This window comes from Sminthopsis crassicaudata, chromosome 5 (genome assembly GCF_048593235.1).
Source record: "Sminthopsis crassicaudata isolate SCR6 chromosome 5, ASM4859323v1, whole genome shotgun sequence".
NCBI lineage: Eukaryota > Metazoa > Chordata > Mammalia > Dasyuromorphia > Dasyuridae > Sminthopsis > Sminthopsis crassicaudata.
Window position 1 is genome coordinate 64201599 of NC_133621.1, and position 17664 is coordinate 64219262.

General features: G+C 31.3%; 1 protein-coding gene across 3 annotated transcripts in view; it reads right to left on the reverse strand.

Annotated features, from left to right (window-relative positions):
• Positions 1-17664, reverse strand: part of MPP7 (MAGUK p55 scaffold protein 7) — a 237113-nt gene that overhangs the window by 43711 nt on the left and 175738 nt on the right. For all 3 annotated transcript variants that reach the window (XM_074267011.1, XM_074267009.1, XM_074267010.1), the window contains one exon: positions 11777-11841. In XM_074267011.1, coding sequence (XP_074123112.1) covers positions 11777-11841 — 65 coding nt within the window. The remainder of the gene's footprint in view (positions 1-11776; positions 11842-17664) is intronic.

Sequence of the window (17664 nt, forward strand, 5' to 3'; positions counted from 1 at the left end):
CCTGTGACCTCTTATTCTCTGTTAGGCTTCTGAGAATTACCCCCTACATTAATTCTTAGGTTTCTAAAAATCTTTAGAGGTAGAATTGATGAAAATGAATAAATGGAGAGAGAAGTATTTGTTAAGATCTGTACCAAACAATGTGCTAAACTCTGGAGATAAAACTACAAGGACAAAGAGAATCCCTGCTTTTAGAGAGCTCATATAGCACTGGAAGAAGCAGCAGGTACATAGTGAGAGGTCAAGGAGGGCACTTTGGTCCTGAAAGTTCCTGAAATTATGAAGGACACCAGAGAGGAGTAACCTACACACTTCATCCAGGAACAAGGGCAGAATTGTTACATATAAGAAGTGAGTAGAAAAAGTCAAGATACCAGAGTCCAGAAAGGGGGATACCTTTCAATAGAAATCTGGTCCATGGCAATTGCCTTTTGAATGCCTTCCCTGCCTTTTTATTAAGCGTCCTCCATTCCTGGAATGCTCTTTTTGATTTCTTCTACCTTCAAACTTCCTAGGCACAACTCTTCCTTTCAGAGGCATTTTCTGGTGCCTTCCCAGGCCCATACAGCACCTTTCCTCTGACATTATAGACCCTCACAGTCACAAAATGAGTATTTGAGTCTGCCTCTGAATGCAGATCTTTTTGATTCCAGATCCACTACTTAACTGCCTGAAAACAATATTCAAAATACTTTAGTGTTTCCTTATCTCTAGTATAAAACATATACTCCTCAAATTGGCCTTTAAATCCTTGCCTAAAGCCCTACAATATAGCTCTTTTCTCATTTCACATTTTTCCTTTTCAAATTATCCTATCTGTAACCTAGTAGTGTTAAATTCAAATACAATAAGCACCACTAATTCATATATAAGGATCTATATGGGTCACATACTTAGTTTTTAGAAGTATTAGCATTAACAACAAGATAATATGATGATCAATTCTGATGGACGTGGCTCTCGTCAACAATGAGATGGTTCAAATGAATTCAAATTGTTCAGTAATGAAGAAAGCCATCTACACCTAGAGAGAGAACTGTGGGAACTGAGTGTGGTTTACAACATAGCATTTTCACTTTTTTTGTTGTTGTTTGCTTGCATTTTATTTTGCTTTTTTTCTTGTATGGCATGATAATTGTATAAATATGTATGCATATATTGGATTTATACTATACATTTCTACTATGTTTAATAGTTTATTGGACTATTTGCCATCTAGGAGAGGGCGTGGAGGAAGGGGGAGGGAAATTAGAACAATTAGAGTTTTGCAAGGGCTAATATTGAAGAACTGTCCATGCAAATGTTTTGAAAAATAAAAAGCTTTAATTTAAAAAAAAAAAAAAGTATTAGCATTTGTTTTATTTATCATTTATATATTTATCACTTAATTATCACTTAATATTTCCAAATTACATTTTGATCCAATTCAGGCCACACTCAAGTGTCTGTTCCAATCAAATAAGGTTTTGCCCAATATTTCACCTCTCACATCTGTGTCTTTACTCCCAAGTTTGGGCACAAGTCTGAGAACTGTTCTTCTCTCACACCTTCCTCTCAGAAGCTTTATCTTGCTTCATTACTCTGCTCACATGTTAAATTCATTCTGAGGCTATCAGTGACGCCTAAGTTACTGATATTATCCCTCCTCAAATTACCTTACATATGTTTGAGTATATGGTACACTTTTCCCTCACGCAGAAGAATGCAAATTCTGTGAAGGCAGAAATTGTTTCATTTGTGCTTTTGGATCTTCAGCACCTAGGATAAGTCCTTACACATATTAACTAATTTGTAGATGTCTACTGAATTGACACCATTTTTGCTATCTTCACTGTTTTTAATCTATTCACATTTAGCTAGATATAAGAAAGAATGAATTCAGAAGGATAAACTAAGATAAAAAAAATCTGCTAGATGAGCAACAACTTTAGAGTCCATACTGAGTCAAAAGAAAGTCAATGTATCTTCTGTAAATTAAGAAACAAGGGATTCATGATGATTAGTTTTCTTGCTGCTTATGACTTTATTATTTTTTTCAAGCAAATAGATTGTTACCAAATATCTATTTCTTAAATACATTGTTACTAGGATGTTGCTCCTATTTTTTACCTCTCTCTCTATCTTCAACATCTCTTTGTATGAGCTTCCTCCCTTTACTCTACAAGTGTATTCAATTTTCACTTAAACAAAAAATTTTTACTGGGCCCAACTCTCTTAGCCAAATTATTACCCCCTTGCTTTTTCCTTTCTTTAATATTGAAGTCTTTAAAGCATACCCTTTACAAAATTATAAAATCAAGGGCCTGCTAAGTATCTTGGAGACCATCTAATCTAATCAACTCCTAACAGCAATCCCGTCTCCCCAAAACTACTGAACCACTCATCTTGCTTGTGATTGAATCCTCCAACTGAAGGAGAGGAAATTCACTAATTAGGAAAGTCTATTTTGCTTTTAGACAAGTTTAATTACTATCAAATTTCTCCTTATGTCCAGATTAAAGCTCTCTGTAACTTCCTTTGGCTACTCATAACTTAATTGTTCAGGCCAAACATTTTTTATATACATTATCACTCTTGAAATGATTGAAGATAGCTCGTATACATACATACATACATACATACATATATATATATATATATATATATATATATATATATATATGTTCCCTGTGTATCTTCCTTTCTTGATTCTAGACTAACTGTATTCAGTTCCTTAAACAAATTCTTACATGGCATTGTCTCAAGCTCTTTTATGATCTTGATTTTTCACTTCTTTGTCTATTTTCTTTGTCTTATTTTGTTTATACCGCTTTTAAAATGCTGTACTCAGAATTTAATACTGGTTTTTTAATTTATTTGTTTAAAACATTTGATGACAGAGCTAGACTTTTCTCATTAACATCATTTGTTCTAATGCAGTCTATAGTTGAGTTTTTATCATTTTTAAAAATTAAAGCATATAGTAGAGAAAGTCACTGATTATCTGAGGAAAAAATAACTTATAAATTATTAAAAGGCCTTAAAAATTTCAATATCTTCAATGTTAACCTTGTAATTTTGAAATACACACACACAAACACGCACACACACACACACACACACAGAGTATATACACAATCTACCTCTTATTATTATTTAGTTCTTTTATATACACAATCTACTTCTTATTATTTAGTTCTTTTTGTCCCTGAGAATCATAAAAGTTAAGTAAAATATGGTAAATGAAGAGCTTCTAGAATAGTGCAAATGAAATTGTTAAAATCCTTTATGTCAAATCCATTGAGCCTGTTTATATGTTACATTCCATGCTCTTTTAATCCACATCAAGACATGCTGATGTATTTCTTAGCCCCACTCCCAAAATTAAAAAAAAAAAAAAAAAAATTACTAAAAGTTCCAGAAAAAAGCAGTTAAAAAGAAAACAAACTGTCTTTCATATCTAATTGCTCACCTATATAGGTTCCACTGTTGTTACCAGCACATTCAGCATCTTCTGGAGTGTAAAAACATAAAGAACAAAAGCCAAGAAATAAAGCAGAACAGTTAGATGCTCAGCCACAGATGCAAAGAAAAAAAATTTAAATAAAATAAAACAAATTTCTTAAAAATAATTATGTAAAGCATAGCATAGAAATGCCCTCATCATAGCACTGTTTAAGCATAAAAGATGTTATTTTATGATCTCAATTGGAGAAACTTTAAAATTTATCATGCAAACTGATGTTTTCCAATTTTCCATAGCATTTCTCTGAAAGCATTCCTATTAATTTTAAAGAATTGCTTTCCTTTTCAAGTTTAGGAAAATTTTGGCACTTTAAAAAAAAGTCACTTCTGCAAATAAGGTTTTGTTTTAAAATAAAAAATGAGACAGCAATTTTTTATTGGCTCACTGGATTAGACAGAAAGGTCATGATTATAAGCATCCTTTCAGTTACTATTACATGTGCTCCATTAAAAAAAAAAAAAAGATATACCATATTACAAAGGGAATTTTTAAAATATATTTTCAGGGAAGGATAAACTAACTTGCAAAAATCCTGCACTAATATTCTAGTGAATAACAGGGGCAAAAAAAAAAAAAAAAAAAAAAATTGTTTGGCATATTAAGTTTATTGTACTTTTAAAAAAACAATGTTCCCGATAGCTACATTAGCTCAAAGAAATTAAATATTCCTACTGTAACAACATTTATTTGTGAATATCCACCAAAATGAAATACCCAGAAGTATTTCATATCACTTTTCCTTATATGCAAGACAAAAGATTACAGACAAAATTTTTTCCAACTTCTTTTTAAAAACAAGAATCTACACTTCAATATGCTCGGTGTTATAAAGTCAATATAAAAGTTTTGTATGTATAACATAATAATCTCCTATAAACTTTGAACCATATTCAGTTTAATCCCAAACACATGTTCACCAAATAAAATTACTGGGCTATGCAGGGAAACTTTTATACATATACCTTCAATTTCCTCTGAGAAGCACAAAAAAGAAAGGAGAAGGAAATGATTAAATGTGCTGAAATACAATTAAAGAATGAAGACATTATATCTAGCAAGAAAAAAAATGCACCTACCCCACTCAACTGTTTCCTCATCTTAGAAGAGCCAAAAAGGAAAACAAATGTTTTAAATTTTTTAAATCATCCAACAAATAGGCTGAATTTATATAAATGTAGAAAAAGAAACGATCTTTAAAAAAAAAAAAAAAAAAAAAACTTTACAACTTAATAATAAGAGCACAAGCCTTCATGTACCTAATGGAATTAGCCAGAGTGAAATGAGATGCAATGAAATAACAAACAAAATGTACTCATGAGGCTTCTTCAAAATATTTATCAATGAAAGGATATTTAGGATTCTATAGGCCAACTTTCGTTTCAAGGTATTTCATGTAGTAAAATTATAAGATAAAGATAAATAGATAAAACATAGAGAGAAGCATTATAGGAGTAGAGTCTAACCACCCCATTTTACAGATGAGGGAAATGAAGCTCACGTTAATTAACTGACAACTAAAGTCATAAAGGTATTAAGTGTGAAAGCCAATGTACTTTCTACTATTCCATGTCACAGAAACAAAACACACACACACACACACACACACACACACACACACACACACACACACACACACACAATTGAACCTCAAATCCTTAATAGTTTTCAGTGTCCCAAACATTCAACAAAATATTCAACAAAAATATTTTTAAAAGAAAAAGAAAAAGTTAATATACAGATCAAAAATCAAATAATTATTTTTACTGTAACAGTTTGATTTTATATGACAAATAGTAGCCTAAGCTATTTCCTAAATTACTAATACAATTAAATAATCAAGTTTGACTTAGGAGTTGCCTGCAGTAGTGGAAGCATCTACTAAATAGGGAGTTACATATGGGTTGGCTAGAGGTCAAATTTGACAATTAGCTATAATAGCACATTGTAGGGCATATGAGGACATAAGAGAATAGGTCAGATTAGCAGTTCTTTCTTCTTTTGCCTAATAATTGCACTGTTAGGTGATTCCAAATAAATCAAAATATCATAAATGAATTACCAACCATTACTTAACATTCCAAAATGGGGTACCCAAAACTACTGATTTCATTACCTTTTACATAGAACTACCCATATTAAAATCAAAAGGAGACATTGCGACAAAATGGAATTGAATTTTGAAGGTTAAGAACTCCAAATACAAAGGGAAGAAGAAATATATATATATGCATGTTCAATAAAGTAAGTTAAGTATGTTTTATTTTTAGGCAGTCCTGGAAATTGTGCCAAAATGAAGAACATGATAAAGTAGATCTTATTTTTTCTAATCAACAGTATTGTATTCAAAGGCTATATTTTGTATCAAAGATTCAGCATTAAATAACCTACGGACATCCTCAACTATTTTATCAGAAAAAAAAAAAATTGCAGCAACTAGAAAACTCTATTTCAACAGTAATATACTTCAACAGATACAAATCTATCCTATGCATTGAATATACATCCAATAAACTGCAAAATGTGACATGACATGATACATAAAAACAAGCAGCTATACTATACAAATTTGACAATTAAATTAGTGCTCTATATCATACACTAGAATTTGTTCTCTTTTAGTATTTCTTTTTTTAAAAATCTTATGACTTTAAAAACTGTCTGGGGGGAATAATATGGATGGCATAGATCAATTAAAGAAGTTGCTGATGGATTTCATATGTTTCTAAACCCATAATGGCCAAGGATAGAAATAATCAGTTCTCAAAAGAGAAAACATAAGTATTTGATAATGGGAAAAAAATCTTAAAAACAGTTAATAACAATAAAAAAGAAAAACCCAAACCAACATATGAAGAAAACTCCAAATAAATTTCCAAAGTCATTTTTAACTACTCTTGAACTCAATTTGTACACCTGGACCCTTCCAGCTTAATAGGTCTATTAAGCTTTTGTTTAATATCTTTAACTTAATTCTCTTATTTCCACTTGCTAATGTGATAAATTCTAATGATGATGCATTTTATATCCTCATGTAAACACCTCATCATTTAAAATTATGCTGGCTACTGATACATTATTACATGAAAAAATGTATATTACTTAACATAAAAACTGCATAACACTCACTGTAATTTATATTGTTACTGTGTTGACAATAAAAACAAAGAAATTGACAGCACCATTTCATTTTGTGGATACTATTAGAATCTTGTGGGTCAATCAATATCTATGACAGCAAAGATTGGAAAAACCATTTATCCATGAAAGTTACTGCAATGGTTTTAGTGATTACATTCCATGTTGAAATATACATCTGGTATTATTGGCCAGTAGAGTGATTATATCCTCTAAACTTTCTATTATCTGTCTTTGCATATAATATTACTCATTTCAACATAGACCACACTAGTGAGTGCCATGTTAAATAGGTCAAGGTTAAAGTTTCAATTTCCATATGGAAAAATTAGTTTCTCAAAGTATAAAACAAATTAAAATAATAAAAATTAAAATAAAATAAAAAATCCAAAGCACGATGACCACAAAAGATAATCCTGAGAAATTATTTTGTGTGTATATGGCATTAGTTGCAAATAGGACTTTGCTAGAGAGTGTATGGCTCAAATTAAACCACTGCATCTGGGGAAAATCAAAGTGCATATATCCTGATAGTGGCTCAGAGGCCACATTTTGAAATGTTAAAGACAACACTGATACTTAACATGTAATGAGGGAAATATTTCCTTTTTTACTTTACCAGTAGAAAGAGTGAACTTAATTACTTCACTGCCCATTGCCTCTTTCCCCAAATGTTTTCTAAGAATGCATTTCAGTTGCTTTGACAAGAGGAAAAACAACAACTTAATTGACATTATTTCTTCTCAAAGAAAAATATATACACACAAAAAAATAAATACATAGCAATATAAGAACAAAATATTGATCAGAAATACTTGACACTATATTCTAAATGATCTAATTTATTTGTGAATTAACAGTATGCGTGAGGGTACAAGAACTTAAGCCAACATGCTGGCAGCAGGGAGCAGACTAAACTTGAAAAACCTTATTGCAACAAGCTGTAAAGTCCTGCTTTATATTATTCTTAAATACTTGGCCTTCTAAAAGTTGGTAACATGAACAATATCTTCATTCTTTCACTAAATGTTTAAATTCTTTTGTTGGCAGAATGTGGTCTTCAATCCACAAAATGCTTGTCTTTGGATAAACTGGGTTACATCTTGTTTGAATGAACACCATTTGGCCGCAGTTAAATATTTCCTCTTACTCATGTGGTGTCGATCACATATGGTTAAATCAAAACTAGAATGAGATATATTTTATGTTTTCGCTTTTGAATACTCATAAAGTCAATAAATTTTGCTTTTGTTACAATAATTCCATAAGAACTACATTTAGCAAGAGCAATTCAATAAATGGTTTTTAAGAGGACATGTTTATAAATTTCTTCCTCATTATCAATATTTTGATAATTTCCTTTAAATAAAGCAAATTAAGAGCTGTAAATAAATCCATAGTAGAATTTTTGCTGTAAAATATACCATATGAAAATGGTATATATTTTTTTCTTTTTGAAGATCTCATATATTGAAATTAAAAAACAAAATAATAAATAATAAATACAAAATATATTCTATAAAAGTAAAAGAAAAATTAATACTAATGACATAAGGAAGGCTAAGTCTCATCTGATATATTTACAATTCAACATGTAGATACAAAATATTTTGAGAATGTTCTAAATAATCAAAGAAATTAATGTTTCTTTTTTAAATGACATAAGGAAGGCTAAGTCTCATCTGATATATTTACAATTCAACATGTAGATACAAAATATTTTGAGAATGTTCTAAATAATCAAAGAAATTAATGTTTCTTTTTTAAAAGGGTAAGATGATATTTTGCTTATGCGTACGAAGGCAATCATACACAATGTATTTTAAATTATATGAAGTCTAGGAACATAAATCACTAAGTTTTCTATCTTGAAGGATTTCTGCATGCTATTTGAGACAAAGAATATGCTTTTACTCATTTGCAAAATACAAGTTATATCTTTTACATAATAAACCACAGACTAATCCTATCAAAGAATATTATTACATCAGTGTCTTCAAGCCCATATACAACTAAAGTCTTTAGTGAATTTATCATTAAATTACTAAAATAAAATCTGTGTAGAAATGTGTGAAAATACTTTTCTTTTTGAACAAGCAATTCTTACTTTCTCTAAAAACTAAATTGTTCTGGAATACTGAAGAAAAATTCCTAAGATTTGGGATTAATTTTAAGGGTTCATGATAAACTGCAAGTAATATTCTTTAGGGTAAAAAACTACGTTCTGGGTATATATTGGTAATTTTCATAATTATACTCATTCTTCTTACACAAAGACAAAAAGGAATAATAATTGATTTTCTACTTTACTGATGTCATATTTTTGTCTGCCTCCAAATTTAAACTCTAGATTTGCTAATGACACCTTTGCATTTAAATAGTTGAAAGGTAAAACTACCAAATTAATCAAGACAGAGATGATAATACCTGGAAACATAAGACTGTAATAAACTGATTAATCATTCCATGTTATTAACTTACATGCTGTTATGAATTGAAACCCTCTAAGTCCCATTTTAATTAACCAAACTATAAAGAATTTAGCATAGTTAAACTTGAGCTGAATCATATACTTAAAACAATATATTTTTATCACTTTACTCATAAATGGCATTTCAGATTTAATTACATTGGCTAATTTGTCCATATCCACACATGTATGTGTGTATATGTGTACCTTGAAAGATATCTTTAAATTCTATTCTAATAAATAGATATTCAAAAATATTAAAAATATTCCAGGAACAATGAGTACATTTTCATATCAATATACCAATTATGAAGTAGTAAAAAAAAGGTAGCATACACCATGTGAAATAAGGGCCTGATATTATTAACTACTGCTAAAAATTAACACTTCAAAAAATTCATGTTCAAGGACATGAGAATATTTAGTGGAAAAGTATTTCAGGGATGAAGGTATAATATTAAGTGCTTTCAAATACCACTATTAATTAATCAAGTGAATCAATCAGAGATTTCAACAAAAAAAATTTTTTTTAAATTTTTAATTTCAAGCAACTTGGTATATAGCAATGACTCTACTGTATAGGAATTCTTAAATTATCAGCTCATTAAGGATATAAATTTTCTTCCATAGTTGTTATTTTAAATAATATATTAGATATATGTTATATGTTTGACACAAAGTGGACACTCAATCATATGCTGACATTGTTCATTTTGACTGCAAATGATTAAAGAGAAATAAGTTCTCTATTAGTTAACAAATGAATTCTACATGGGAAAAATATATAAATGATATTTAAGAAGGAAGTATGAGAACATTAAGAGGCAACAGGGTATCAAGAATGAGGCAGAATGGAAGCATTCGATCTTTATTTCTACTAGCAGAGTAATGAAGTAGTAAATAAGATGAAATTCTGAATAAAACCACTTGTAAAAAGCTTTTATTACTGACTCTTCTCTTTCCCAAATAAATATATTCATATTATATCTATAAATTGAAGATTAAGTCTATACTTGTATTATAATGATGTGAACAAATATGTTATCAAAAGCTACAGTTAAACTTAGGGAAGTCATCAAATCTGCATTAATTTTTAGATTTCATGCTATTTTAGTTCTAGAAGTAAATAATAAAAAATCAAGCTCATGTCTCTAATGGAAAAATATTTCACAACTCTGATGTCAAAAGCACATTTGGCATTCCCTTTCCCATTAAAATTTCTTGAGAATAAAAATCAAGAAACCTTCTGGCCATTTGATCTAACTTGATGCCAAGCATGCCAAAATAGCTTTCCAACATGACTCAAAAGGTAAACAAAGTTGGGGCCTTGAAAGGAAGAGAATTCCAGACATGATAATTATGTTAAAAATTATTTCCTATTTTGTTAGCAGGAGGTCGTTTGATGACCAATTTTGTGGAATACTGTTTAAGAAGTTATTGTTAAAGTTTAAAATTTTTCCCCCATAGATAAGCAGATTTGAAACTAAAAGTAGTAGGAAATTTTTTCAATTAAATTTTAAATGTTTCTGGTGTTAAAATATATGTGGCAGTGGATGACAGGTGCTTTTCTGTTTGGATTTAGAGTAGCAGGGACAAGCAGACTTTCAAATCAGTGCATTCAGTTTTTAAGTACTTTTTTATTTGTGACATTTACATTCCAAGGCAGGTAGTTTAATTCTGACTAAGCCTGAGATCCCTTTGTTATACATCTCTATAAATGACAGACATTAACAAGAGATGTGAAAAATGCAACAAGACTAAACAATTCCATCAATTCTGATCACAAGTCTGTACTGATTAGTTTCTTCAGAATGTCCATAAATATTAGTAACATTTGCTTAAAAGCTTAAACTACTTTTCTCTTTTTTAAATAAATTTTTATTATGTTAAATGTTTAACAATTACATTTTGCTGCAAAATATCTGGGCAAAGAATGTATTTATCTCCATTTTTTTATTCATTTCACCTCAAAATGGGCAATTATTTTATTGAAACAAACATCCAGGGCTTGAGGTCAGGGTGGGGAAGCTTAAGATTTGGAGATGAAAAGAAACATATTCTTTATATTTTAGCATGTACATTCACCGATTCTAGGATCATAAGACAGGGCTTGAAAGTGGACCTAGAGATCAAGTCTAACTTTCTCTTGGAATGGATGAAGACACTGATGCTCCAAAAGATACCTTGCTTAAAGACACATAGGGAGCTTGAGACAGAATTAGAACTCAATTACCTTGGACTCCAAACTTAGCACTACACATCATTATGATTTTTATTATTTTACTATTCTCTTGAAGAGTGCTAGTTGGATGTGATGGAATGAGTAAAAATTGTAATTGAAAAGAGAAAGGGACATGGACAAGGTTAGTAAGAAAAGTAGGCATAAAAATTATTTTCTAAAGAACCCTGTTAGAATACTGTCCTATTATATTTTTAAAACATCGTAATTCAATTGATAAGGAAATTTGTAAAATTTATTTTAACAAAAAAAATCTACTATTTCAACTTCAACAGGTTTAAATAAGTACTCTCACAGAGTGAATTTCACAGCTGAAAATGAATTATTTAAAAACTCTCCAAGGGAGATTTGTTACAAGAACTTCTTTTAAAAGAAATAAAGAAATACCAGCGTCTAGTCTCCCTTTTTCCCCCATTAACAAACTTACATGATTTCCGGTTAGAAACTTTCAGGGGCTGAACTAATACTTCTGGTCGCCTTAGCGCAAACCTCCTGGAAATGGAGAGAGAAATATAAATAAATCCATTCATTTTCTTTCTTTCTTTTTTTATTAACAGTTTTCTTTTTTTTTTTTCACTTGCTGACAATAAAGGAATAATGCACTCATTCAACAGAAATGTATTTTAACGTTTCCTACCTTAGTGCTATTTATTGCATACAACTTGTATTCATGGGCAAACTGTCGGTTTTCAATGAACCTTGAATCACAAAACCTAGAAGAATCCTTTTTTTTTTTTCCCCCCATTTTTATTCTACCTCTCTCTCAGGCTTTACTTTCTAGAGAGAGAACCTATCAATCTTAACCAATTCCAAAGGGTGAAGCAGAAAGAAGTAGAACAAGAAAAAAGGAGTCTACCTTCACAAATATAATATCTATATTACTTGCCCTCTCAAAGCATGAGAAAGGAGAGGAAAGAAAGAATTGTAAAGTCAAATTTGGAAGTTTCAAAGAATTTGAAAATTACATGTAATTGTTAAACATTTAACATAATAAAAATGTATTTTAAAAAGAGAAAAGTAGTCTAAGCTTATAAGCAAATGTTACTAATATTTATGGACATTCTGAAGAAACTAATCAGTACAGACTTGTGATCAGAATTGATGGAATTGGCCCTAACCTGTAGGCTATGTTCAGGTATTGCATTATTTTTGCTATTTCTTCCATCTCTTTCCTCTAGTTAAAAAAAAAGGGAGAAGGAAAGGTTAAATTGTGCCTGAAAGTCATAGAATTATTATACAATAATCATGCATAGGGGCAGCTAGGTGGCGCAGTGGATAGAGCACCAGCCTTGAATTCAGGAGGACCCAAGTTCAAATCACTTAACACTTCCTAGCTGTATGACCCTGGGCAAGTCACTTAACCCCAGCCTCAGAAAAAAATAAAATAAAAAATAATCATGCATAGAAAATCTTCAAAATTTTTTTCATTTAAAAAAAATTTTAAATTTACTTTTGTGGTTCAAATCCTATTCCTCTCTCCTTCCTTTTCCTCCCCACTTTCCAAAATGTAAGCAGATATATATAGGCTGTACATGTGCAATTAGGTAAAACATTTCTATATTAGTCATTTTGTATAAGAACACTCAAATAAAAGAAAAAAATGAAAATAAAAAATTTGCTTCAGTATGAATTCAATCAATATCAATTCTTTCATTGAATGCAAAGAGTATACTTCCTCAGTTAATCCTTTGGGATTGTCTTGTGTAATGTTCTCTTCTCTAAAATTTAATGTTCTCTGGGAGTAGATTTCTTGGGGAGCTTCTGGAGGCAGCCTTAGTTTCAGTTCAGTTCAGTAATAACATCAAATGCAGCCAGGAGCTAAAGTCCAAATCCTTTATTGTCTCCTTCAAATATTGTCTCCTTGAAAATAGCCCGGTTAGCTTTAATAGAGGACTATCCCTCTCCTTGGGTTCTGAGAGCTCTTGCCCCTAGTCCTTTGTCTCTTCCAGCTTCAGCCTTTAGCTCCCTTTGAATCTCCAGCCAGTACAAAGGTGGAAGAAAGAATGAATCTTGACTCCACCTCCCAGAGAGTAGGCTTGTGGGTTCTTCTTATATATGCTCTCTGTAATGTGTGAACTCCTTTAAAGGTGTGAACTAAGTACATAAGCATTAGCACCTTGTTTCAAATTCTGGGCTGTAATAGTCTTGGATCACTATATTACTTAATAGAGCTAAGTTACTCACAGTTCTTCATCATACATTGCTGTTACTGTGTACAACATTTTCCTGATTTTGTTCAGTTCTTTTGAATATTCCATATTGATTCCATATTGAATATATGAATATATGAAATAGTGAACAATAAGCCTGTGAAGGAAATCCAAAATGCAGGTGGACAAAATTAGAGGGATTGGGATTTCTATGTAGTGGTTCATAGTCATCTCCCAGAGTTCTTTGGCTGGGTGTAGTTGGTTCAGTTTATTACTGCTCTATTGGAACTGATTTGGTTCATCTCATTATTGAAGAGGGCCATGTCCATCAGAATTGATCATCATATAGTATTGTTGCTGAAGTGTATAATGATCTCCTGGTTATGCTCATTTCACTCAGCATCAGTTCATGTAAGTCTCTCCAGGCCTTTCTGAAATCATCCTGTTGGTCATTTCTAACAGAACAATAATATTCCATAATATTCATATACCACAATTTATTCAGCCATTCTCCAATTGATGGGCATTCACTTAGTTTCCAGTTTCTGGCCTCTACAAACAGGGCTGCCACAAACATTCTTACACATACAGGTCCCTTTCCCTTCTTTAAGATCTTTTAGTAACACTGCTGGGTCAAAGGTCTACAGTTATTTTAAATGGAATTTATTTCTTGTTGCTGAACTTTACTAGTAATACACTGAAATGCTGATGATTGGTGTGGGTGTATTTTGTACCCTACAACTTTGCTTACCACTAATAATTTCAAGTAAAATTTTAGTTGATTCTCTAGGATTTTCTAAATATAATATCTGCAAAAAAGTATAAAAAGTCTCATATGTTGTCTCATTGGTGCCATTTTCTTTAATGAAATTATGGATGGTTTTTATGATTTGTTCTTTGACCCACTTGCTTTTTATGATTAAATTATTTTATTTCCAATTAACTTTAATCCCTTCACTATCCATTTTTCAATATATTTTTTATTGCATTACTATCTGAAAAGGATGCATTTACTTTTTCTGCTTTTCTACATTTGGTTGTGAGGTTTTTATGTCCTAATACAAGGTAAATTTTTGTGAAGATGCCATATACTACTGAGAAAAAGGACTATTCCTTTCTATTCCCATTCAATTTTCTCCACAGACCTGTCATAACTAACTTTTCCAGAATTGTATTCATCTCCCTAATTTTTTTCTTGCTTTGTTTTTCTAGTTCTGAGAGGGGAAAAACTGAGGAACCTTATGGTACCTTTCAGCAAGATATAATTTCATTCTTCATCTTTTTAAATTAGATCTATTTTTGCTTTTGCAATGTTTGATATTATGACTGCTACCCCTGCTTTCTTTGCATCAGCTGCAACATAATAAAATTATGCTTTAGCTCTTGACCTTTATCCTCCATCTCTCTCTATATATGAAATGTGTTTGTTGTGAATAATATATTGTAAAATTCTGATTTTTAATCTATTCTATTTGTTTCTATTTTATGAATTAATTCATCCCATTCACATTTATAAATAATTGTCTATTTTTCCTCCCTGCTATTGTTAATTTATCTCTCTCTTTCTCTTATCCTTCACCTTTTCCCTCCTCAAAAGTATTCTACTTCTGATTATCACCTTCCTGAATATACTCTTCCTTTTTATCAGCTTATTTTAATTCTTATAAGGTAAAATAGATTGTTATTCTATGAGTATATGTTATTCCATCTTTCAATCACTTTTGATGAAATAAGGGTTAAGTTCTACCCACTACATCCCTTTCTCCATTTTAATTATCTCTCTCATGCTTCTTTTTTATGGGATAATTTACCCCAATCTCCCCCTATGTTTTTCCAGTACAATTTTCCTTCTTACTCCTTTACTTTGTTTTTGGGGGATATCATCCTATCAAAGTTATCTTATATCCATATTCTCTACCTAGATGTACTCCTTCTAACTGCTCTTATAGTAATAAAGATTTTAAGAAGTACAAATATTATCTTGCCTTATAAAAATTAGAAAGTTTAACCTCATTGAATTTTTTATGTTTCTTTTTCTTGTTTCTTTTTTATCTTTTAATGTATGTTTCCCTTGAGTCTTGTATTTAGAGGTCAAATTTCTAATTCAACTCTGATCTTTTAATTAAAATACTTGAAAGTCCTCTATTTCATAAAACATACATTTTTTCCTTTCTAAAAGATTTTATTAAATTTTGCTGGGTAGGTGATTCTTGGTTGTACTCCTAACTCTTTTGCTTTCTAAAATATTGTATTCCAATTCCTCCTATTCTTTAATGTGCAAATTGCCAAATCCTGTGTAATTCTGACTGCAGCTTCACAATATATTGTTTTTTTTGGTAATACTTGTAATTACTTTCTCTTGACCTGTGGACTCAAGAATTTGGTTATGATGTTCCTAAGAGTTTTCATTCTGGGGATCTCTTTTAGGCGTTTACTGGAAGATTCTTTCAGTTCTATTTTATCCTTTGGAACTAATATATCAGAATGATTTTCTTTGTTAATTTCTTAAAATATTCTGTCTAGGTGTTTGTTTTTTGAGGCGGGGAGGATCATGACTTTTACATAGTCAAATAATTCTTATATTATCACTTTTGGATCTATTTTCTAGATCAGTTATGTTTTCATGAGAAATTTTTTTTCTCCTTTAAAACATTTTTTTTATTTTTAAAATCATATCAATGTCTCACAAAATCATTAATTTCTACTTGAACAATTCTAATTTTTAAGGAATTGTTTTCTTCAGTGAGCTTTTGTACTTCTTTTTCCATTTGGCCAATTCTATTTCTTATGGAATTCGTTTTCTTATTAAGTTTTCGCATACCTTTTCCCAAACCATTGATCCTTTTTTCACGATTCTCTTGCATTATTCTCATTTATTTTTCTAATATTTCTTCTACTTCTCTACTTTGCTTTAAAAACTCTTTTTAAAGCTATTCCAGGAATCTTTTTTGGGTCTGAGATGAAATGAACATTTTCCTTAGAGACTTTCTTGAGGGCATTTTGACATTATTGTTCTCTTCTAAGTTTGTGCCATTGTCCTCCTTCTCACCATTGTAACCTTCTACAATCAAGCTCTTTTTTTGTAGTTTTCTGCTCATTTTTCTTTCTCTTTTTTGACTTCGTGTTTTCATATGAGAGTTGGCTCTGGACCTTCACTGCCCCAGGCTTTTCATGCTGGGGCTCTGGGTCTCACCACTGGCTTTCACTGGGCGTCAGGGCTTAGCCGTTCATGTTCTCTAGAAAGTAGGCGTGCCTTCTGACTCCATCCTGGGACTGAGACTGCCTCTGAATTGGGTACCTTACTGCCAGGTGAAGCCATGCTACTGGTTACAGGGCTTCTCTGCTAACAGGCCTTGGAGGATTGATTTTGTGGTTGATATGCCCAAAAGGTGAGGCCTTGGGCTGAGTTGCTATGGAAACAGGATCTCTTGGCCAAATAGACTGACCAGCCCCGGGTGAAGCTTCACTCCTGAGGTAAGCAATGGAGTCAAGGCTTAGCTCGTGGGTTGTGCTGGGGACATGATGGCTAAGGGGAGGTCATGCTGCACTTGCACAGAAGGCTCCCTGGCCAAGGTGGTGCTTTACCAGTCAGTGGATGCCCCAGGCTCAGCGCCCTGACGCAGGCCCAAAGCAGTGAAGCTAACTGTGTTATTGTTGTTCTTGGACCTTGCTTCCCCCTCATCCCAGCAAGACAGACATTTCCTGCAAGGCTGATAAACAGATCCTAGACCTATTTGGAGGTGATTTTCTAGTTGTTTAGAGGAGAATTTGAAAGGGCTTCAGAGTCCCTTCCTAACCCCACTTTCTTGCACCAGAACATTCATTTTCTATAGATCAAAGATTAATAAACATAGTACCAGAATATGGACTTATCTTAAAATAAACTACTTACCACTTACAAAAAATAAAAATAATACAAATTATTCAAGTTGAGAAATGAAAATCAAAATATTATAATTTTGCTGAATAGGACAAAAAAAGACTGTAGCATTTATTACATCTAGTATATTAATACAGTTCTCATGATGATATTCTATTGTTCATATGCTTCTGTTTACTTCCAAATGGATTAAGACTAGCCTATCACATTGAGTCATTTATATGCAGATACCAAATTAGGGAAAACCAAGTTCCAAGTACAAAAATGTCTAAAATGAGCATTTCA